General features: G+C 48.4%; 1 protein-coding gene across 4 annotated transcripts in view; it reads right to left on the bottom strand.

Moving 5' to 3' along the window:
• Positions 1–454: 454 nt before the first annotated feature.
• Positions 455–25213, bottom strand: part of gnb1a (guanine nucleotide binding protein (G protein), beta polypeptide 1a) — a 31785-nt gene continuing 7026 nt past the window's right edge. For 3 of the 4 annotated variants that reach the window (XM_049016311.1, XM_049016312.1, XM_049016314.1), the window contains exons 2-11: positions 12454–12562; positions 10754–10792; positions 10347–10453; positions 8168–8231; positions 7674–7836; positions 5638–5704; positions 4859–5060; positions 4031–4247; positions 3237–3352; positions 455–2542 (exon numbers count right to left, since the gene is read on the bottom strand). In XM_049016311.1, the coding sequence (XP_048872268.1) occupies positions 3246–3352; positions 4031–4247; positions 4859–5060; positions 5638–5704; positions 7674–7836; positions 8168–8231; positions 10347–10453; positions 10754–10792; positions 12454–12510 (1023 nt within the window). In that variant the 5' untranslated portion in view covers positions 12511–12562 and the 3' untranslated portion in view covers positions 455–2542; positions 3237–3245. Of the gene's footprint in view, positions 2543–3236; positions 3353–4030; positions 4248–4858; positions 5061–5637; positions 5705–7673; positions 7837–8167; positions 8232–10346; positions 10454–10753; positions 10793–12453; positions 12563–14003; positions 15553–25213 lie in introns of those variants that run through there. The other variant, XM_049016313.1, reaches the window with a different exon arrangement.

Consider the following 25213-nt stretch of genomic DNA (forward strand, 5'->3'; position numbering starts at 1 on the left):
GAAAAAAATACCAGTTAAAATTCAAGCCAAAGACCTTTCTCCAGCAGCTTTAATGAATTTGGAGTGTTGAACCTTAAGTTACTGCTACTTACCAAGTCATTCAACCTTAAACCCTATTGAGGATGCCTCAATACCGGAGTACAAAGCATTATTTTAACCACAACCCCAGTGCCTGTATAAGTCTCCTTCCCCTCTCTGACAGACTATGCACTAGTTCCCATGGTGCAGCGCAAATCTTATTTGGGCCTCTGCTTAGCATGTCACAGACCAGCTTTTTGAGATCAGTGTATTATCTATATCATCCTGAACTTTCACTACATCTACCAATATTATGTCTGCTGCTTTAGCAACAAACTTGTTCGCGCTACACGTGAAAGAAAATATTGGGGCTGTCATATAGAATGGAACACTTGCAATTGATTTCAAAAATAAAAAGCAAATCAAGCAGACACGGTCATCTCAAACTGCTTTTTATTACATCTTAAATAACAGTACATTTTAATATAGTTTCTATCTTGCATCCAGCTTTCTGTAGTACACTGACTTGAAAATTAAATACAAAAGATGAAAAAGGACAAGAGTGGAGCAGATTTCTACAGTTATTTCATGGATAGAGAAAACGAAAAAGGGAACTTAATTTTTATTATTTTATTTATTTTTTGCCACCTCCAGGCCTAACGCACGATTACAGCACATCTTTTTTGTACAGAATGTCGCAGAGGAAAAAAAAAAAAAAGGAAAAGACCACTACTGCTAAAAGAGCTTCTGTTTTTACAGTGATTAGGGAAACTACAGAATGAAAAAGTTTGCCATTCAGATGTTCCAAGGTTTTTTTTAATTATTTTTCCCCCATTTATTTGTATTAAAGAAAGCCAGAAAAAAACCTGTTACAAAATAATTCTAGTAAATTTCGTCGTTTCTGGAAAAAGGCTGCTACAGAATGAATCAATGTTTTTGTTCTTGTGTCTTGTGTGAGTGCGTATGCCTGCGTGTTACGTCTGTGCGAGTGCGTATGCCTGCGTGTTACGTCTGTGCACACGCATGTTCCAAAGTGGTCTGTGTAGAATCGGGGCAGACGCCTTATTTTCATTCCTTTCTTCAAGCATCAATCCAGACATTAAGGATTCTAAGTGGGAATGTTCCTTCTTAACCATGAATTTGTGGTTAATGTATTTACGTCTCCCTGGCACAAGAGGAGCCAAAACAAAGAGGGAAAACAATATAAATACAGCGGTAATGACAGTTTTAACAGGTTATTTTCTCAAAGAAAAACATCAAAGGACTTAATTCCATATGCACTTTTTAAGCAATTCTACAGCATGCGATTCTAAGGGTTAACCCACCCATGGCAGACAAAAAGAAATTTTTTAAAATTTTAACTTAGAAAGTTTCAGTATCATTATTTTCAAACATTGATTTATACAACATTTCATTCACAGAGTAGGAACTGCGTTTTCAAGCACGGAATGGCCGCCTCTGAACAGGAAACTCCGGAATGTAACCCGGGATATAAAGGAAAAACTATGACTCCACCCACCCCATCACCGCTACCCACCCCACCCACAAGCCCCACCCAAGTCCACCTTTGAGAACAAAAAAACAAAAAAAACAAAAAAGAAATAATAATAATGAAAAACTGGGGTTAATCTTCATGTAATTACTCCACAATACCCAACAGGAGGTGGTGAGAAAATGGTTAAAATGGTTTTGTCTGTTTTAAAAACAAGCATTCATTCTCATTACAGCGTGTGCTTGGTTAGTTAACATTTCCAACATTATCCTACAGACGATGAGTTACTTTTTTGTGCAAACAAAGATTGGTGACAAGACAGAAAGAGAGAAAGTGGGAAAATAACCCAAGCCTAAATATACAGAACTGAACCCCCCCCCCCCCCCGCCCCCAAAAAAAAGTCGGTCACTGATCCCCGGTGAAGTTTATATTTTTGCTATTTTTCTTCTCCGTTTGCATGGTCATATTTCTCACGTGGATAAAGCTGGATTAAAAACGGCAAGTGATACCTTTTATTTTCAATCTACAAACTCAGTTCTAAAATCTCCACAGACTAGGACATAAAAGAAAAGCCTTTAATCCTCGTTTAAAGAAGCAATCAGTTCAATCTAAATTCTTTGAAGAAAAAAAAAAAACAAACAAACAAAAAGACTAAAAAAAAACTACCAAGTTAGATTTTTCCATAATTACTTTCACTCAAACATTTGAACTGAAGATACATGATACATTTGCAGGGGTTATAGTGTTTGTTTCCGCTTCTGATTTCAAGGCGCTACCACTGAATGGTCCCTGGAGGAAACGCACATTTCATTTCATTTTACACCACAATTCTTCGGTTAATTTTCTCTTATAGCCAACTGATAAATAATTGTGCTCTTTTTGTTTTTAAATGAGAAAGGTGTCATTTTGCCTTTTTTTGTGGTTTTGGGGATGTCTGAGTCAGTTTCATTGTGGCGTTTGAGATATGCAATGAAATTTAAACATTTTGATGTTGGAATGGAGTTCCAGTCAACTTTGGAGTCCGGATGCTGTCTGTGTGGAAACAGAAAGGGAGAGAAAATGCACTTAAAGATGGTTCAGTGCTTCGAAACTTCCCTGCACCCCTCACCCCGGAGAATGACAAATCAAATGCTCGTCATTTTGGTCACCGACAGCAGATGGCGACAGACACGGCCTGACTCTGCGCTGTCCTGCAGCATGCAGCCCTGGCAAACTTCGGAAATGCAGCCTTTTTTTAAACAAGCTGTCTGCTGCTTAACATCTGCTGACGTCTGTATGCACATAAAATTCTCTCATTAACATTCAGTTCAGCCTGTGTGTCTGACAGCTGAATCAGCCTTAATACCAAGTTATGATCCAGCAGCAATTACAGGTCCAGGGCTGCACATCCACGTTGATTTACTCAATCTTTCCAACAGATGAGTATGACTAAACTTGCTAAGTTTTGAAACTCAATGTAAAAATAAACAATGTAAAATTCATCAATTCAGTCTTCTATTTTGCCTATTTACACGCAAGGCTTGTCGTTTTCTTGGGTGCTGGTAGACGTCCTGCAGCCAATAATTAATAATTAATTGCAGCCAATTGAAAGGTAAATCTGTCTCATGCTGCATGGAAGGTTATGCTCGTTTCATGTCTAGCTAATGTTTAAGCATCACATCAAGAGCCTGGAAATTCAACAGACAGAGAATGATTCAACAGACAGGATGCTGAGGGTGAAACACACCTGCAAGCTTTAGTTCCAGATCTTGAGGAAGCTGTCCCAGGACCCGGTGGCCACTGCCATGCCATCATCGGTGACGCCCAAGCAGCTGACGCGGTTGTCATGGCCGGCCAGGACACCTAGGAACACGGCACCAGTCAGACCCAGAGTGGGATACAGCCTCTACCATCATTTAGGCCAGTGATTCCCAATCCGATCCTCGGGGACCTGCAGACAGTCCACATTTTTGCTCCTACCGGGAGCTGGGAGAGAGCAAAAACATGGGCAATCTGTGGATCCCCAAGGACCGGATTGGAGAGGCTAAAATCCAGGTAGTCAATGGCACCATCTCCCTGGTCTGCAGGTGCAACATGGCCAACAAAGACTGGCATCTCTTAAACAAGATTACTATTAGTCAGAAACACTGAGGCACGAATGAGGGACACTGTTGTCATGCCCTTTAGTGAGTTACACCACTTGTAGTGAATTGGTGGAAAAATCCAGGTGTGCTGACAGATATCATGAAAAGGGTCATTTCACTTTATGCAGGACATGGAGAACATCAGAGAACGTCGACGATGGTGGTTCGAGGAGGATACACATCACAATAACAACCAGAGCGCGGAGTGTGCACAGCAGGTCGTGTCCATCAGCCTAAATCATTGTCGTATTTCTGAAGGCTGGAGGAGCAGCACCGTAAGAGTTCGTTGCTCACTGTACCTAACCTGAACGGCATCCAGATACCTTGGGAAAATTCAGTTCCAAGAGGCTCTTAGTCAGCACACCTGATGCCTCTCAGCAGGGATGAGGGGACTCACCTGCACGGTCAGCCTTGAGGGTGTCCCACACGTTGCAGTTGAAGTCGTCGTATCCAGCCAGCAGCAGTCGGCCGCTCTTGGAGAATGCCACGGAGGTGATGCCGCAGATGATGTTGTCGTGCGAGTACACCATGAGCTCCTGGTCGGCGCGCAGATCGAACAGCCTGCAGGTGGCGTCGTCTGAACCCGTGGCGAAGGCGTTGCCGTTGGGGAAGAACTGCAGTGGTGGTGCAGATGGGATTAGCTCAAAGATTCTAGGTGGCTAAGGCTCCCGTTACCTCTCCTGTCCCCTGGACACGCCCACCGGACACGCCCACCGGACACGCCCACCACACTGTGCCAGCAGCTGAACGTTAAACGTGCAGAGCCGGGCTGCCTGGAGCCACGCCCCAATGCTCTAAATCACACATTCAGCACCGTTGAATTACTGCTAAGACACACAGACACACACACACAGAGTGAGGCCATTTATCATGGTATATCGTATATAATACTGAGGTGATATGTTAGGTATGGCAGTGGGTTGATATGTTGTATATACGATTGCCATCATGTAAAATTACCCCAACATCAATCAAGTACTCCAAATTTTCAGTCGCTTTCCATGTTTTACGTAATACATCTGACAAATTCACTGATCTGCAGTAGCTGTACAGGACAATTCCAGTACCAAGAGCTAGACACCTGTATACCTTATACTGCCGTAAATGTTAGACAAAGACGCCTGAAAATGCCAGATGCCAGGAATCCCAGCACGGCACGGCCGTCTCCGCACACCGCAGGGAATCAACGGGAATGGAGGGCAGAAGAGGACAAGAAGAGACGTACGCAGATGGCGTTGATGTCGGACTCGTGGCCGGTGAAGGTCTGCCGGCACATGCCTTCCCGCACGTCCCACAGCTTGGCGGAGGCGTCGCAGGCGCCGGACACGAATAGCCGGGAGTCGGGGGCTAGAGAGAGGCTCATGACGTCACCGGTGTGGCCGGCGAAGGTGGTCGTTTGCTGCCCGGTCTCGATGTCCCACAGGGCGCTGCGAACAGAGGCGTGAGGCGTCAGGCCGGGGGGGGTCCCAAGTACCGAACATGCTTATGTTAATCATTAAGCAGATACCTTGATCTAAAGCGACGTACAATTCGGAAAGCAGGCTCAGACAGTCCCTGGTGCAACTCGGGTTACAAGCCGCACGCACAGGCCCAACAGAGAGATTACTCTGCTGGCCGCGGGTTGTGAATCAACGACCTTCCAATGTCTGGTACAGCAATCCGAGCTGCTGGGCCACATACTGCCCCATCCCACTCCGAAAGGGCTGCACCTGCCCCTAAGATCCCCTTTTTGTAAAGTGAGTGCTGTATCAGATGAATGGCGTTACACCCGTACAGTGTAGGACATGTGGGTTAATCAAGTCAGCCGTAAGAAATGTCAGCTACAGGAAACACCTAACTGACATGGAATCAGGGTAGGTAGGGGTGGAATGAGCGTGCGGGCCTGTCCAAGTGTGTATGTACAAGGCGACGCTGGAGAAGTACTGCTGGCTGGCATGAAGTTCAGGCCTGGATTGGCACATGTGCTCATGCCTGCAAGACCGGTAGTAAAGTTCCCTCACTCACCAGGTGGTGTCACCAGAGCTGGTGACAATCTGGCTGTCATCCAGGAAACGACAGCAGGACAGGTAACCTGTGGGGAAAGGAGCAAAGGTCAAGGTTGTGGAAATGTCCCCAAAATGACATGCTGGCAGCTGTGCAATACACGCACATCGAAATAAGCAAGTAAAAGTCTCCAACAATGTTAACTGAAGCTAAAACATAGATATGTGGGAGGCTTATTTATCCTTTTATACAACTATTTACTTTTCAAAGTCAAACGCTACTCAAAGCGTCACAGGAAAACCAAGGTTTGGGAAGACCCTGCAAGGGAAGGGGTCTCCTGTGAAACGCACAGGAGAAGAAGCACTGCCTCATTTTCGGCAATTAAACATCTGGCCGCAGAAACGGTGATCCTGAATAGGCACTCTGACTGAACAAAGTCAGGAGGCCATACAAGAAACCCGAAGAGCCCGACCACCTGGCAGGGACTGAGGAAACAAACAGAACTCAAAAGGCTTACTGGTTTAAGTCCTGGAACTGGTCCCACTGCTGCAGTCCTGTGCAGCTGCCTTGGCCTCACCCAGATGTTCAGCGCTAATATTAGCATAAGGCAGTGGTCACTAACCGGCGGACTGAAGTCCGCACCTGTATCCTCAGCTGGCAAAATTTATTGTCCCCCGATCAACAAATTTTATTATAATTTTTTTTAAACGCAGAAAACCTCGGCTTCGCGTTGCTGATTGAATTTGGCTCTAGGGGGAAAAAATAAAAAATTAGCTGGGTTGCCGTGGCATGAAAGCCAGTAAGAGCAGCCTACAGCCTTACCGCGGGAGACCTGGCGCCCCCTTGCTGTACAGCACGGGCTAAGCAGCTAAATGCAAATTACGCAGAATTTACAGAGACGTTAAGACTCTGAATAGCAGCATCTGCTCCGCTGTGTATTATATCAGCCTTATTATCCAGACAGCAGCGGGGCCAAATCTCCAAACAAGCACCAAATTATGCAAGACTGCTTAAAATAATAAAGTTAGACAGTTTAAAAAAGGAGCATCAGCCACCTCACATGACACCCAAGGCAGCCTTGGCGCTGGGCCCGACTGACGAGGCTCACGCCTGAGAGGTGGCCGGCAGCCCCCCAGGAACAAGGACGCGATTCAGGGCGTGGCGTGATGGCGGCCGAGCTGGGGGCCCCACGGTGCCCCTTAGCGGCTACGAGACGAGCGCGGTAGCAATGCCATAGCACAGCACTGCAGTCACTCCGGCGAGAGGGCTTATTTCGTATCAGACAGCCAACAGGAGATCTAGAATATTCCCCAAACACTAAACAGCAAGTATTGTGCGGCAATGGAATACTGCAAAGGGTCGAGTGTGAGCAGATGATGCTCACGTGATCCTGGTATGCCTTTTAACACAGCATCTCCTACAGAACACGGTCACGCTCACGTGTGACATACTCCCAGCGTTCAGCTGGGGTTCTCCCGCTCCTCAGGGGGAGATCAGCTGTCCGGCACAGTCACGGCTCTCCTGACTGACACCCAACCTTGAGGAGGCACTCAAAAAGGTGTTCCCACAGGGGTACGGGCTGGCTGACCAGCCGGCGAGATGGAAACTCCTGCCGTTTTCTGACAGTTTCGCTTGCTGCTTTTTCAGTAAACTGACCCGACTTGAAATCTCTTTGCCTGAGCTGACGAGGAGCAGCCAGGCCACAAACTCAGCCCCAAGAGCCCCATTAAAGCTCCTTAAAATTGAAACGCGGTCACTTCTGACATGGGGGAAACTCAAGAGGGAGCCTCCTGGCTTCAGAGCGGCAGCCGGTCTGGCCCAGTCTCCACAAGACTCGCTTCTCAAGGGTAGGGCAGCGCTTCCATATCCAAGGCAGCAGGAGGCGCTACGAATAAAGACCACTTTCTGTAACCAAGAGATGGGGCTGCACATTGGTATCACCAGTTTCAATTAATACTCAGTAAACTTGATGTAAACAAATGACTTTGAACAAGATGCTATAAAGCAAGTCAAGTAAAACTGACGTGTGGAGACGGGGGGAGCAGGGGAACCCCTACCTGTGTGTCCGGCCAGCTCGCGGCTCACACGAACATTGCCCTCGCGGGTCTTCAGGTTGTAGATGGAGCAGATGTTGTCCAGACCACCACACGCCACGTAGTTCCCGGAGGGGGCGTACGCGCAGGTCATGACCCAGGAGGAACGCAGTGGGATGGCGTGCACCTGGGGAGACACTCTGCCAGTAAACTACGGCTCCGCCCCTGCCCTATCTGTCACCATCCCTAAGAAAAATTCCACCACTGTGTACACTTCAATGGACCAGGGTTCGAGCCAGTCGTGGAGCCCATTGAGGGGGGTAGCTGCTACAGACACCATGAAGGTGGGGCTTACTGGAGGCCACACCCCCAAAGCGAGCAAGGGCATTGAGGGGGAGGGGCCCCAGATGGAATTTATTAGCCAATAAGACGGGGAGAAAGCCAGGCTGCTGGGCATGTAAGCAAACACAGAGTGAGGACTGGAGAAAGCAAGAGCAGTTGACAGCAGGCAGTCTTACCTTGTTTGTAGTATAGCTGTCCCAGATGATCAGTTTCCCATCCTGGGAAGCACTGACTAGGAGTCTGCGGGGAGAGGGACAGCGGGTGTGAGAAACCCACGCATCCTTCTGAAGGCAGCTGGACTGCACCCACCAGCAGAGGGCATGATGGCTCGAAATCACTCACCACAGAATGAATCCCAGTGGTCCAGACTCACGGGACAGGCATGACCCGCTTACGGAAATTTGGGCCCCTTAGGAATTAGGTGATAGGTGCAGGCGGGCCCATGTCATCTTACACACCCAGAATGCACCAGGGCGGCATTAGCGTGCTGGCTCTGCCCAGACGGCCTGGCCCAGCACACACGAGATTAACGGACCCGGGGTGTTACACAGCTGCCTCCAAGCCGCCGGACTTTCAAGAACAGTTCAGCATTGTTCACTTTTTATTTTCATTTCTTTTAAATCCCCCTTCATGACAAAAAAAAAATCTACTTATATTTTAGATTAAGACTCAATAACAAGAGCAGCCTCCAAAAACTGTAGAGATACTTCACCTTTCTAGAATGGCACCGGGAACTTCCTAGAATGCAAGTGAGGAACAGCTTCCCTAACCGGGCATAAAGGGGGCCTGCTGCCCATCGCCAGGCCTCCCTAACCGGGCATAAAGGGGGCCTGCTGCCCATCGCCAGGCCTCCCTAACCGGGCATAAAGGGGGCCTGCTGCCCATCGCCAGGCCTCCCTAACCGGGCATAAAGGGGGCCTGCTGCCCATCGCCAGGCCTCCCTAACCGGGCATAAAGGGGGCCTGCTGCCCATCGCCAGGCCTCCCTAACCGGGCATAAAGGGGGCCTGCTGCCCATCGCCAGGCCTCCCTAACCGGGCATAAAGGGGGCCTGCTGCCCATCGCCAGGCCTCCCTAACCGGGCATAAAGGGGGCCTGCTGCCCATCGCCAGGCCTCCCTAACCGGGCATAAAGGGGGCCTGCTGCCCATCGCCAGGCCTCCCTAACCGGGCATAAAGGGGGCCTGCTGCCCATCGCCAGGCCTCCCTAACCGGGCATAAAGGGGGCCTGCTGCCCATCGCCAGGCCTCCCTAACCGGGCATAAAGGGGGCCTGCTGCCCATCGCCAGGCCTCCCTAACCGGGCATAAAGGGGGCCTGCTGCCCATCGCCAGGCCTCCCTAACCGGGCATAAAGGGGGCCTGCTGCCCATCGCCAGGCCTCCCTAACCGGGCATAAAGGGGGCCTGCTGCCCATCGCCAGGCCTCCCAAAGAGCGGGCATGTCAGAGGACCACTGGGTCCTGGGGGATGGGGATCCTCAGCCTCTTAAGCCCACCTGCAGCAGAAGATGTACAGGCAGCATTTGAGGGAGGACTCTGCGAGGGACCTCCCCAGTGGCCGCATCAGCGATCGGACACTCTAAAAATAGCTGGCGGGGGCAGGCTGTGCCTACAAATAGGAAGCTTTATCGTTTTTTTATTTTTTATTATCCGTTCTGGAAATAGCCAGTGTGGTACGCTGGCAGTTGGCGGAGGCACAGCCGATGGGCTCCGGGGATGGAGCCCTGTGAAATCGTGTCCCGGACCAAACTGGGGGGGGGGGGGGGGGGCGTTATTCATCACTGAACTGCAAATGTGATGCGGCAGTTGGCCTCCCCCAGAAGGACTGATGAAGTACAGCACTTGGATAATTAATGAGCAGAAGTGCAGGTGATGGGATTGGGGGGGGGGGGGGGGGCAGTAAGATCCCTGTGGGGGCTTCAAGGGCATTGCCGGGCCACACCTGGTCGAAAGAACATGCAGGAGGACCACAGATGCACCAACAATGCTCCAACTGGTATTATTATATCGCTCCACAGCTGCCTAATCAAACAGTTGACATTGTAGATGAACTACGTATGACAAACTCCCGTGAAGTTCCATACCGAAGACACATTTCTGTATTATTAACCACTACACCACTGTTGCCCCCATCTTGGACATCAGAAATTCCACCCATAATTCATTACCAAAGTCATTTATTGGTTTTACCTCTAACTTATTACTACTATCATGACTGCTACTGTTAACAACTCACACTCAAAAGGTAGGAGATGTTTGCTGCCATGCATCGGATCGCTGCTAAGCCCCGCTGCCCCCATGTACGGACGCCCGCACTGATGCAGTGACGTGAACTGCGGCGCCCCAATGCAGCAGTACCTAGAGTCCGTGCCCCAGTGCATGGCGTAGATTTTGGCCAGATGTCCCCTCAGCGTTCTTCTGGTGCGCATCTGGATGCGCCCGACGGGGTCGATGTTTGCTGTGATCTGAGGAAAGACCAGCAGGTGATGCTCGGTCAGAGCGGCCATTCATCATCGGCTGGAGTAGCCAGGTTACTGAGACACTCGCGGCGGCGCTCAAAGCCTCGTGCCGCCATGTGCTCGTGCCGTGAGGTACAGGTCGGGCGCAGGTGCCTGGAACCTAAGTTCATTCCCAGACAGAAGCATCCAAGAGGCTGGTGATACAAAACTGTCATCACCCAGTGGAAAAAACACCACGTCCTCTATGGGAAACAGTGGGCAGACCTTAAGCCAACAGTCACAAAAAAAAACATAACAGGTTTTTACCTGAGACAAGGTAGCATCTGCACAAGCTTTCCTGGCATCCTGCAAGAAGAGAGAAGAAGAAAAAAAGGTGAAAGCTCGGCTCTCCCCAGGCACATGTGCAGTGATATACAGTGATACAGTGTGCAGTGATACAACCACCAGCGTCCACTCCGCCATGCTTGGCCTGCTGCACGCAGGAGGAGACACACACCAGGGTTTGGGGAAATTTAATCCATCCACCTCTGCAGTGCCGACCGTTTACCTTCCGGGGCTCCATCCCGGAACTGGCAGCCGGGGTCACGCCTCTGATAAATCAGCAAGGCTTTAGAATAGTAACTGGAGAGATTACCCCCACCCCCATACTAGGGGAAAATTGCTGCAAAACACAGTGTTTGAAAAGGGACCGCTTTTTAGACATCTGATAAGCATCACTCCTTCATATCATGGGTGAGAAGTTGGATCTCCTCCTGCAGTCCCTCCTTCTCGTTCCGGTGCTTCCTGCCTGCACTGTGGGTAGGGCAGTGCCGTCCGCTCTGCTGCCAGCCCGACACTCTCACCGTGGCTGAGCTCCCTCTGGGTCCCCCGCTACGATCCAAAAATGCGCCATTCATGTAGCCATGCAGCTGGGCGTAGCAGTGGATCCAAACCACTCTGACCACAAGCTGTTCCCAATCCAGGATCCTGGTAGGAGGCTTTGCAGCTACAGAATGCTGACTACCGCATTCAAGAAGTGTCCTCCACAAAGTGTGTCTGCTAGCTAAAAGCAGACTGCAGCAACATGACTTGCAGATCAACTGCACATGCAGTGTTACACTGCACTATTGCACCACTGCTGTTTGTTTACTGCTAGTTTTTCTTTGTACTGGGTGTGGCTTAAACATGCATTCCGATGAAGTTACTGCACGTGACCAATGAAACGTGGCACAGAACCCCCTTCGGCATGCACCCTAAGCGGGGAAAGGGAAGGCTGGCTGGACAGGTGCTGGCCCGATGGAGCTCATTAGACCCATCTGGGTCGTTTTTCCAGCCTGTAGGCAGAGGCCAGTGTCCTCAGATCCAGGTACTTTTGGTTTTCCTTCACAATGTCTGTCTACCCATAAGATCCCAGAGCAGAAGGCCTCAAAGCGCACATTGGGTATTTCTCAGTATGTGCACTTGATCGTACTTGGTCGCATTATCACCAAACGAGACCAATCCCATGTTTCACTGCGCCCCAAGTTCGTTCTTGGGAGGCAAAATAACAAGACCGCTCTTGTCAAGACCACAAGTATGATCTTTGCATTCTTGGTATTGAGAAATACCCATTATCAAGACTATTAAAATGGACATAAAATTCCCAGACCCACACAGGCACACTAACGGCCCAGAAATGGTCATGTGATTCACAATGATCTGCATACATTCAAAATTAAAGATATTCTCCGAAATGCACATGCAGAGTTGGAACTATGAACTGGGGAAGCTCTGTACTGTTTAGCTAATCAGGGAGAATCAAGAGGAGCTTTGATGACCATATGGGGGACTGCGAGAACGTGTGGAAAACAGAGAACCGGGGTGATCTTGGTGCAACTGGTGACAGCAAGGAGCCACAGAGGGCTGTGTAGAGACAGGGGCTAGGCATGAGGGAGAGGGGGGCTTGGCACAGGGGAGATGGGGGAATAAGGGTCAAGCCGGCATGGCACAGACACGGGCGTGCTCCCCCCCCCCCCCCCCCCACTCACTCGGATCTGGTTCTTGAGCTGCTCAGCCTCCTGGCGTAGCTGGTCCAGTTCACTCATTTTCCTCTTCTAGACGGTGTGCTTCGCTCCGGCTGCCGGGACGCTTGCTGATCTGGGAGAGGAGGAAGGAGATGGTTAGGAGATGGTGGTCGTCTTACCACCATCTGGCAGGACACAGACAGGCGATGCTCTGATAAACTGTCAAAGCAGGGCCCTGGACACTGACAGCACCGTGACGGGTCTGCAGGGACACCTCGCTAGCGATGACCGTTCCCAAGCCGAAGCATGCGAGCGGGCGTGAGAACGTGGCTGCATCCTGAGCACCAGCCCGGGATCTCTGCAGGCTTACCAGCGGCCCAGTCGCTCCAGGAGCCCGAGTTACGTCTTTTCCAGTCAGAAGCGGTTGCCTAGCAACAGGATTCTGCTTCTAGCCTTGTGCTTAAGACTACGTGTATCAGTGCCCCCCCCCCCCCCCGAATGTCTGCTCTTTTTCCAAGGGATGCGACACCAAGAATCTTCAACGCTGCACAGTGCTGAAAGCCAGCTGGTAAATTAGGGTGTGTTATCGTTGGCTAGGCCGAGGGGTCTGGCCCGAGGGTAGCGGGGTTGCTTAGCCCTAGTGTGAATCTTGCCAATGTCACCCTGCATAATCCCAGGACACAGTTGATTCAGCTCCTCCGGCCAAATCCGGTTAAGACAAAACCTGCTGATGATCCTACAAGCAGTGGCGATCCTGCTGACCCCAATCCACCAGTGAAATGGTTAAGCCACACCCTCCCCCCCCACAAACTTTCACTCAGGGGACAAGGATGAAGAAAAGAAAAACACCCCTCCGATTATCAATAAGGCTTAACCAGGGTCTCCGTTTTAGCCAAGAATTCACCATAAACTATAGAAACGTTACCCTGATCATCTCTTTCTCGACACAAAGTCAGCTGAAGGTGTGTTTCCTAGTCTATAAAACTGTTGCTTGTTTTTAAAGCTCCTATGTTCAGTAATACTTCCTGCCTGTGGCACTGGAGACCCCCGGAGCGCTGATTGCACTATCCGCACATATTCCTCAAGAGCGACTCATGGCGCGCAAACAAGCCAATTCTGAGTGGGTCAGTGGGCAGAGGCACAGGGACTGAGTGGAACAGCCTGGGATGCAGGGACACTGGCTTCCACGACTGAAAAACACAGAGACGAAAGCAAGGCACATGACTAAGAACCAGAAACGACTGCTACATCATCTTGGGTAGATAATGCTTAAAAAAAAGGAGTGATGTGTCTTCTAGGAGAAATGTTATGGCCGTTCACGAGGCGCACGTAAAACGGACTTCGGTGAGGTGTGTCACTTGTCCGTAAGGCTGGAATCCCATGATATGCACCCGCCCCCCAACATCGCCATTAAGGCCATCTCCGGTTTTCTGAAGGTTCTTCGAGAAACACCTGTTACTCACTGCGTCCTCGGCCCAGTCCAAATACCAAAACTCATGACATGCTGATTATACAAGATGAATCAGTTTGGATCTGAGAGAACATGTCCTGGGTGAAGCCTGCTGACAGCTTACCTTATTTTCTGTCCCTCTCTTAACCGGTCTTGTGTCTTCGTTGGCTTGGGACCTTTTGAACAAACACCTCACCCAGTGGAGTACCTAATGAGCGCTTTATGGCTGGCTCTCTCTGATTGGCTGGGTAAGGCACACTGGGTTGGCATTCAGCCAATGGGACCAAACCCAACCCCCCTTAATCTTTTCATAGTAATGTAGTTAAATCTCCCCCCTCTCCTCCAACAATCCACACTGAGAAGAGTCTGGGTGTCAAAGCTAGTTACCAGTCTCCTAGTAACATACACGACCTAGATATGGCTATAATCACCTAACTAAATTCTGCAGTACTTGGCTGGACCAATCAGATAGATCGGCCTCCCTGGTATATGTAATGCTCTTCAGTTACTGCATCGGCAAAGCAGCAAGCTGGCAGATATATGAATAATCCATACGTGCATTAGTCGGAGGGGTGGGTGCATTCGACAAAGGGAAGACGTCTAAAGTTGGGTAAGGGGGATTCGTATTGAGAAATTTTCAATCAGAGACACCCGAGAGAGAGAGAGAGAGAGAGAGAGAGAGAGAGAGAGAGAGAGAGATGTTCATACACCAGGCAGCACAGTGATACAAAGTGTTAATGTGCAGTCTACTTTATATGTGGACTATTTTTAGTGCAGGGGACAGCTTACAAGGCGGTGGTGGGGGGTGGGTAGGCTGATGGCATGCCCTATCAGCTGTTATCTGAAACACCAGCCAATGACACGTGCAAAAAGAAGTGAAATTAAGCTTTATTCAAACACATACGTTAATATCAATGAAACCTTTTCATTCTTGGTTCCAATCGTGCACACGCCCTTCATACAGCACATAACAAGCATCACCTCAATAGCAAATGCAACTAATTTCAGACGATCCTCCAGCTCCCAGATCAGCCCCATACCATGGAAGCTGCCTATACCTCCCAACAAATTTACCAGAATGTTCCAGATAGTCAAGCTAATTTGAGGGAGGAGGGAATCATTACTACATACACCGTTCAATTCAGAAAACCATCTGAAAGACCATCAATTTCAGTAACACCTAAGATTCAGGGACCAAAATCAGAGGGTACTGGAGCCGTATTCTTGTCTAAAGGTGCCGGCGATTCACCTGCGGTTCTGAGCGAGAAAGCGTCCCTGGTGGTTCGAGACGCATTCAGAAAGAGCACTAAAGGGCACCGTCTAGCGAGCGTGTGACAGACTGCCACCCCGGTGGCGTCACCAGCCCCCACTGTTACAGCTGAAGTAGGGCTACACTGTCGTCAAAACAGGGAGGGAAAAAAACACGCTGCCTGAATGGGAAAGACAGCCCAGCAACACCGTAGCCTAATAAGGCTAATTGTTCTAGAACGATCTACAGAGGATGAAGAATGGTAGCAATAACTAGAGGTCAGAGGCACTGCAGTGGAAGAGACCTTAGCACATTAAAGCAGAAGCCTTGTGCATCGGAAACATTTCACAGCGGACGTAATGTGTGCCATGCGCTCAAAAAAAATTAAATCAGAGGAAGAATTGGATGCATTAATGCCGTACGGTTTTAAATCTGTTCCTTCACAACACGAGAAGGGCAAATTAATGCTAATTTAGACTGGACCACAAGGAGACAAAGCAATTATCAGAAGATAAGATTTTATTTTAAGCTCAACATTTCAAAACGTCATATGAACTTGGCGAATGCATGCTCAGGGGTTTCCTGAAAATCACTTAAGCATGGTGGGAGAAGAGCGTTTGAAAAGATACACACTAAAATAACGTCCACCGAGTACATCGGCAGCTATTTAACGCAGCGAAGTTAGTGCCTATTTGTCAACCAAAACCCTGACAGCCATAAAGTCTGGCAGATCACCACGCCTACAGAAGGCTGGAAGACGCAGTTGCTCAAACAGGCAATGACACCGAGGACAGCGATTGGTTTTTTGGAATGAGGGAAAGAAGCATCTAAGGTAAGCAGGGGGGTGTTTAAGCGTCACCAAGGAAGATGGCTGGAGCTAACTGTCTCAAGACAGCAGCAGATTACCCTAACGAGAGGTAACAAGCGGAGGACTAATTACTCGACAGGTGAGAGAAGGCTGCAGGCCACCACACCCTTCAGGGCGGGGATACGATGTAGACTCCACAAAAGCACAGCTACACTGCCAGATAACCAGGCATCCGAAGCAGCACCTCCCACGGCCACACCACTCCACACAGACACCAGCTGGCCACACAAAACCTTACACAAGGTAAGACTGATATTTTTAGCTAGTGTGAGGGCAAAAATAAGAGTATCTGTCTAACTCAAGAAATGGGAAACACAGAATCAACTCCTCTCCCTCTGCTGGTGAGTGTAAAAATTTAAAGATTAATAGTGTTGATATGTAATTTAAAAGAAATTTTTAATATTCTAAAAGAGAATTATTATTATTAAAGAATAAAAGAAATAAAGGGCAAAATTGATATAAAAATTATGGCCTTGCATTTATAATATGTTTCTTCTGTAACTGTCATTTTGAATTAAATAATGTAACGATTCAATTGAAAACTATACTAATGAAAAATAATGACCACTGTAGTTTAATCTTGGGTTAATCAGAGCTGGTTAGTGATGGTCACTGGCTTATCTGTCAGTAGCAACCAATCAGAATTAAACAGTGATGTCCTCAGTGGCCAATCGGATTTGTGTTGCATTTCCAAAGCCTTTTGATGAAGTTCAATAATGCAATATGGGAGTGACAGCAGGTAGATTGAAAAATACAATCTAGAAGTGAAGCAGCTTTTCCACTGAAGCCATTTCCGATGGGCAGAAACGGAGGCCCCCACCCAGAGTCACAGGGCAGCCGAGTGGGAGCCTGAATGTCGCACACCGTGTCATAGATAAAACATGATGTCCTCGTTTTGATGGAAGCTTAATTATTAATTTGTGCCCCCGCCCAGCTCCCCTAACTCCCAAAGGCACAAATTAAGTAAGGAGATCAGCTCTTCCCCTGAAGAGACCGGGTCCCAATCTCACACCCCCCATCACTGCAGGGATGTAGGGACCTTCACCCGGGGTGGCCCCACCCTGCCCCACCCAGCAGGAGGATAAACGCGATGCCACTGTCCCCTGAAAGCCCGTCTCACGCCCTTCTACCATCAGTTCTCCTCAGTAACCATCCTTCATGCATTTACATAGGGGGGGGGGCACAAGGCTCAATGTGGAGCTGAGTGCTCGTAAATAATATATAGATCATGTCTGCTTGCCCCTTCCCCTGCTGCTGCCTCCATCTCCAATAACCTACCACACATTACTCTGTACTTAACAACCTCAAGTCCTCTTTGAGGTGATGCTCTTAAATCTCACCGCCTTGGTTGTACCAGAGCAGGTGGTCAGCTTCTGGTCGAGGTCTACAAGACATGCTGCATCCTACTAGATAACTCGGCTGACATTTTGTATGGATATGCAGTGTAGGATATCAAGATCCTACCTCAAGGATGACAGTCTTTCAGCATGCATTCCTGTAACAGCTAGATTATGCACCCAAGCACCCTACAAAGATAATCCTGTTCGGACCAACCAACAACAAAAAAAAAAGAAAACCTACCCTCCTACTAAACTATGACGTTCCTCACAAGAAAGAGCAGCCAAGTTCATCTGCGAGGCAACGATGACATCATGGGTGCCACTAATGCTACAGTGTCCTGCTCCTCCTAATGGGATTACAGGGAGGGCGGAATTAGGATCAATTACCAAAACCAATACCACACACCCTGATGGATGCGCACATAGACACCATAACTGCAATCAAAAGGCCACACGTTTGCATTTCAACTTCATTTCCCACAGTTCCATGGGTGATTGTGCGGTGCCAGTAATCCCAATCAAAACCTTTGGACTGCTGCGTCATCAAGAGAGACAATATCCAAGCAAATGATACCACAAAGCAGCATTTTACTGTGTGATCAATATATATTTTTTATTAAACATCCAGGCCATTACCCAAACCAATTTACACCAGTTATAATTGAAGAGATGCAGAATAACTGATAGGTCACATACATCTGACATACCAGTTAACGAAATAGTATCTGCTCGGTAAAATACAGAGCTCTATGCACAGAGATCACCTGTATATTAGAGGGACACCATCACTAGGTTCTGCAGACCAGGAGAACAGTAGGCGACAGTGGTACTATAGCAGTGTGACTTTGTACAAGCCCCTAATGCCAAGGGTGCACTGCACAATTTTAGCTGTGATTTTCTGCTCACCGACATCTTTTGAAATTGCCCACAAAACCCCCAGGTCAGAGGCAAATCAGTGTCTGATCGGGGCTGGCAAATTGGTGCTTGATCACCGTGTGTGAACTGTTCAAAGACGTGACACCTGTCAAACATGTAGCAGGATAAATATCTGGACAGGTTGGCAACTCCAAATCCTGGAAGAAAGTGTTGCGACTGGCAATGAGTGCAGGTACGAGCTACAGCCAATGAGAGCGTCTGGCAATGAGTGCAGGTACGAGCTACAGCCAATGAGAGCGTCTGGCAATGAGTGCAGGGACGAGCTACAGCCAATGAGAGCACAATAGACAGGGTGAGATGAATATAAAAAAATAAATAAAATGTGCCAGGTCACTAAAGACACAAGGTATGTGATACTGTTTCCTGAAAGTTCCATGTATATGACGGTTAATTTGCCACAAGTGTGTAAATGTCGAGCTTGTGTCATCTTTTGATTGTTAAAACACTTCAATTTGCATCACACTGACACTAATTGGAGAACTTATTTTTCATGGCACTCCTTGCATGTGATTTTGTGCAGTTTTGAGATCAGATGGACTCATCAGGCATTTCTCCTGTTGGAATCTTGTAGTGTGAGACCCCCCCCTTTCACTGATCAGTGCATAAACCACAATGACTTCAAGACTTCCGATTACAAGACAAGTCATGTAGTGTGAACAGTACAGTGATCTGACGACATAAAATTCATGTAGTGTGAAGCATAAGAAAACTGATCTGAAGTTTAATTACAATCCTGTTTTAGCTGTTACTCACAGAACCAGAAGCGAGCCAGAGGAACACACGGGACCGGGCTCATCAGAAACATCAGCCACGAACTACACATTCTGGGCAACGCCTATATGAGCAATGATTTTAGAGCCTGAGATTCCGTTGAAATGTGGCCACTCCCACGGAGAGCTCACGTATGCACGGTCCCCAGCCATGAGGGCACATAAAAAAGTCACACTCTCAAGTGCCCAAGTGAGGAAGAGCAGAGACCTGGATTCATTCGTGATTTTGCGGACGGGACGTGGGCTTTCCGGAGACGCGACTTATTCCTTGCGTTGTCAGCAAGCAGATCGCAACGCTTTTGGAACACCTGGCCATGTATGGTACTCAGAAACGCATGACAAATGACGGCACAGTCGCTCTACTAACCAGGCCAAGGATAAAAGCTTTGGGGGCTCAGCAAATTTCGGAGCAAATCTTTAAAGTCAATATTTACAATGAGACACCCTGCGAAGCTTCAGCAACGCGCCTCCTGCCAAGCAGGGCTTCCTCCTTACAGAGGAGGAGTGTCATGCTGCATCTTGTTACACACGTCACTTTCTGCCATTTTGCCCTGGTTAATCAAGCAGTCCAGGATATATATGCTGCTGAAGGGTATGACTAAAGCACTCTGCTGGGATGTGAGCTCACAAGAGTGAAAAACGAGGAGAGAAACAGGACAGCTGGTACGAGCAGGACAAACAGGCTGCACACAATCCTGTGCGCTGAAAACTGCAGCAGCTTTGCATTTCACTATATTTTGGCGTTATATTTAGGGCCGAGAAGTCATCAGAAGACAAGCTCCATAAAACAGCTGGTTGTTTTATAGAGACAATGGTTGCTCCATAGAGACAATGGTTGCTCCATAGAGACAATGGTTACCCCAAGGCAGAGGCCTCCCAGCTCCTCCCCCAGGTTACCCACAATGCCATGAGAGGTACAGCTCCAATCCATGTCAGAGACTTTTAAGGAGAAATAATCAAAATGACGTGGGGGGGAGTGGTTGAGTAGCACTGCAGTCCACTTTAACATACATGCCAAGCCACAGCACAACATCTGGCATCACCAAATTATGTATGAACGGCCCTGCGGTCCGGGTCCGAGCCCATAAGATGAAGTGGAATCCTGACCGAGGGCCCAAGCAGTCATGCACATCACCCCAAGACCACTGTTCAAAGGCTCTGGAAAGGGACACCTTACTATTAAAGAATACCATCCCCACCCTTAGGGGCATTTAAGGGCTCTAATATAGGCCAGGGACAACAGGCTATCAAATGGGGGGGGGAATAACATTACATTCGATCCATTCACAACCTGATGCATACTGGTCTAACCGCATTTAGAAAGATTTTTTTGTCATGACAGTCTCATTAACCAAAGTTCCCCTCATACAGATACTGTTGCTGCCACTGCAGGAGGTCCTGCCTTAGTGGAGTTTGCAGGAGTTTTCACTTCTCCCCCTCGCTCTGCTAGAACTAAATACGGAAACGGCAGATGTGTCAGCAATTACGGCGGACAGAGCAGCAGTGAGTTTATCCACCGTCAGGGTCTTCCACACCGTGGGCCCCTCTGGCCTCCACAATAATTATGTGTCATGCCATGTCATGCACAAACTCCTTTACAGTTACAAAAGAACAACAGGGCCAAGAGCTCGTTAATCACAAAGAAAGCACTCAAATCTGTCAAAAAGGACGGGTGGTAAGGACTGCCCTTAAACTCATAGAAATAAGCATGTAACGACACTTTTGCGGTATGTAGCCACAATGAAAAGAAACTCTGTAAATGTAACCTTTCCAAATAATACCTGGGCCGAGTAAATCAGCGAATTAGTCTGTGACTGCCTAATATTTGAATATTTGCGTGCCATTAAGTGAAGTGGCATTTCTACAAAGGATAATGAGTTTTGTGGAGTGAAGACATTCAATATCCCTAAAAACATGAAACAACATGACTTTCGCCAGCTTGTGCGACTGAGGCTGATGTGGTGCAACTGGTAATTCCGGCTAACGTTTACTGAACACCACATGACTTTCCGATCGCAAGCCTAATTCAACAGACATTAACACCCTGCAATCTGTCCTTTCTATACTTTTCATGACAACAATACATCTTCCATGTATTCCAGGGATTATACTAGTATACATGGGAATTTGACCCCATTCAACATTTTCTATTAGGCTAACAGCACAGGGGTCTTTTGGGGTCATCCATGCCAGTTCATAGACTTGTTTTCAAAATGATAAGTTTTTCAAATATAGGACGACTTCATAAGCTTGGTACTGCAACTGATTCTTTAAAGGACATCATACCATACTAACATGGAATTTAACAAAGAAATTAGACCTGTTCTCTGTATACATTTTCATTACCCATAATACTATCTAGCTTTGAGCACACTCATAGAAAAGAACATTTTAAATGTCCCATTAAAAGAACCAATATAATAACTTTCCATATGCTTTTCATTTTGCATTAGTAAATCAACCCCCCACCCCAAAAAAAAAAACCTAAGGACACAAAGAAGGATAAACGACCACACCACGGTTCCAAAAACACCGGCACTAAGTTGGTCCACATCCAAGCAGAGGCCCCCGCCCTCCACACACCCACTCAAAATGCCTCTCGAAAAGTACAGTGGAAGTTGGACCAAAAAAAGGCGGATCTCATAACCTTGAAGAGATGACCCGACCTGCACTGCAAGGGGAGAAGGCCCTTCTCAGCCATGACAGAAAATAAACCGTGACCTGCTTTGCATGAAGAGGCGGAAACAGAGCGCAGGCGAGAAGAGCCGTGTGTGCTGCCCCCCCGCACTCAACATCCCGCGCCGTGCCAGGAAAAGCCGATCTTCCCATATCACCCATCGCACTTCCAAGACCCCCCCCCCCCTTATGCTGGAACAACGGCCCAGGTGCATGCTGGGTGATCTATCTCCAGGCTCAGAGAGGCTGCTGGGAAGACTCTCTGCGGGCTCGGCTTGGGTCCGGGGGGCCTAAGTGCTCTAAATGCAGCAAGGCCTCAGGGGGGTCATTTCCCAGGTCCTACCGGTTGGGGGGGGGGCACGGCAAGGCAAAGAAAAGAGAGATGTGGAGCAACACTCCCAGACATTTCTTTAAAAGGCTTTTTGCTGGAAATGGCCTCTTAGAGCACAGCGCCACTCCCAGCCTGCCGCACTCCCCAGGTACAGCAGAGCACACAAATTCAATCAAGCAGTGACACACTTCCTCTGCTGCTGACGCGGGCCCTTCTTCTCGCACGTCTATTCATAGAGTCACCCCAAAATCAAAGGACACAGGGAGGCCACAACCCCAGCATGAGGCTAGCCACACCCTCCAGAGGTGGAGCTTTGAAACAAACAATAGCAGTATTTCCAAGCCCTCTTCCGGCCTCCTAGTAAATACTAATCCGTTGTCTTTACATTCTGAGCTGGAAGAGAGTGTAAACGATAAAAATAATTATGCAATAGACGGAGACTAGGTCATCATGGTGATCGATCAGGTATCGGCTTGCTTCAGTCACGAAAAGCCTCCTCAGTGACTGCGACGTCTAAGCGGCCAGCCTCCTGCAGCGTGGACCAGCACAGCTTCCTGTCCCAAGCCCAGCGAGGAATATCCACCCATTTCAGTGCTGCGAGAAGCTTCCAGGCAGAGCTTTTTAGTTTGTGCACTAGCTGAATGGGGGATACCAACTGCAGACTCGCAATTTCAGACCCGTTTCACGGCATTCCACGGCTTCCTGCAGCTCCACGGTAACTCATCTGAATGTCACAACTCCAGTTATTTACAACATGGACACCTGACAGCAACTGATACCAGAAGACACCACAACCGACGAGGGCCGATGTTCACCAGATTCTTGAAAGCGGCAGTTATGAGTACAGCAACTTCTCGATGAACCTCCTTAAACGAACAACTTCCTCTGAGTTTCTGTATGCATAGTAAACAACAAATATGCAAGGACCTTCTTTACTGGGTAATATTGTAATAAAAGGTTAAGGTTTTTCAGACTAAGTCCACTCTACAGGTAGCCACATAAGGACAGAACCACCCTATTAAGAAACACAGCATGGGGCTACAAACACTTTCAGTTTCCTCTAGAGGAAGATGCATGCTCGCTTCCCAGAAAGGCTCCTGTGAGCAGAGGATCTGCTACCCGACATGACAGGGCAGGACGAGCCTCCCCACTGGCTCAGGGAGTCACAGAGGTCCGCTTACGCCGCCATGGGCCTCACGATGCCTCTCTCTAAGCGGCACGGCGCAGCCCAACAGCCATCGCATCCTCTCGGCTCTCGCCATCGGAACGGACGGAGTCCTCGTCACTGGCCCCGAGAAAGTCCCCCCCCCCGGGGCGTGCCCTTCCCGCCAGCAGGCATCTCAGCGCTCAACATGCCCTCTCACCCCCCCCCCCCCCCCCCCCCCACCCATGGTGCCTGGCTGGACGAAACAGGTTCTGCAAGAAAACTGTCACAGCCTGTTCCTTCCGACCACAGCGCTGACAACAACAACCAGGGGAGGCTAAGCAGAGGGGAAGGCAGGTCTCATGGAACAGGGTCACCCCACATGCCAAGATGTACAGCAGCCACTGAGAGCTAAACCCTGCCCCACACAAATGGTACAGAGCAATACCCCAAAGACAGACGCATTCCTCTGAATGCGAGTGCATTTACGTCACATTCCCCCGCAGTCCCAGAGAATAAATAAAGTGGAGCTCAGGCATGGGAGGACTCACATGACAGACGCCCAAGCGATTAGGTGAGGGAAGAGGCCCGTCTTGTAGTCATCAGCATCCCAAAGAATTTACTCGCAGGTTTGACTGCATTTTTTTCTCCAACCATCCCCACACCTCCCATGCCAGTCAAATCTCAGTCAAAACTCCGAATGTAAACAGAAAGCTTGAGGTTTAACATGCAAAGTGTCTCTTTGGGTTAACAAACCTCCACCGGTAGAGTTACAAGGTCAGGCGGCTGGGAAGCTGGAGCTTCGCATATGCAAAGCGTCGCATTTCCTGCATTCCGTTAGGCGCATTCGGCAGTGCGAGCAACATACTTTCATTCAAACTAGCTGGGTAGGTGCTCGCCTGTAACCAAAGCAGAAATTCCTAAGCTGCACGTTTTTTTTACAAAAATTTCTTAATGACCAAATTTAAAATCTCCAGTGCTTAGCAAAGGCCTCTCTCCCAAGAGACACACAGTCCACGTTTTTGCAGGTTCACAAATTATCAAACGTATTTATGGCTGGAGAAACCCAGGCTGGCACCTTGCTGGATGGAAGGCAGCGCAGTGGCAGTGCCCGTTCCAGACCCTGGCTGGCAGTGCATCTTCATACTGCTCCGCTACCTACACTCCAGTTATTCACACAGAGGATTTTCACTGCCTGCTGCCTTTCCGGAACACGCGGTTCTCTTCCGAGGGCTACAGATGCGAAATCCCTATACGCAGTGCAGCATGAAACACAGGCAAGTTACTAGGGACAAACCACCCTGGCAGTGAATCTCAGAGATTCCAAATCACAGCCCAATGGAATAGCCATTTATTTTATTTAATTTTGTGCTGTTAAACAAATACACACTAAGGAGAAAACTGTTCAAAACCTGGTTAACAAATGCAATTAAAACCAATATGGAAATAGTTCATTGAAGTAATGAATTTTGCAAATAACTAGCCATTCATCCATCTTCTGTACCAATTTGTCCTACTCGGGGTCATGGAGGTTCGAAGCCTATCCCGGAAGCTACGGGCGCAAGGCAGGAAACAAACCAGGATGGGGGGCCACCCCTTAACAGGGCACACTCACACACCATTCACTCACACATGCACAGCTACAGGCAATTTGGTAATTCACCTAAGCAATTATGCTAAAACAATTATATTTGATGATTTGTTGATTTTAATAAGGAATTTCATGTTGCACATGTCGATACTATAGTTTGGACAAGCTATATGTAATTCGATACATTTAAATTATGAATTAAGTATCACAGAAGCAAATTTTCCAAAAACTTTTTAGTTGTGATCCCATTTTATCCATATGAATTCAACTTAAAACATAATCCCACTTTCTACAACTGACTTCACACCAAGCAGCACCTTGCTGGACCTCTCAATAGACATCCCTCACACTGCAAAGCCCACCTGACTCCAGACACTAGATTTCTCTTAATATCCCCCTGCAGTGTGCCTGACGTAAAAAGGCAAGCCA

The sequence above is a fragment of the Brienomyrus brachyistius genome, chromosome 6, assembly GCF_023856365.1.
Source record: "Brienomyrus brachyistius isolate T26 chromosome 6, BBRACH_0.4, whole genome shotgun sequence".
Lineage (NCBI taxonomy): Eukaryota > Metazoa > Chordata > Actinopteri > Osteoglossiformes > Mormyridae > Brienomyrus > Brienomyrus brachyistius.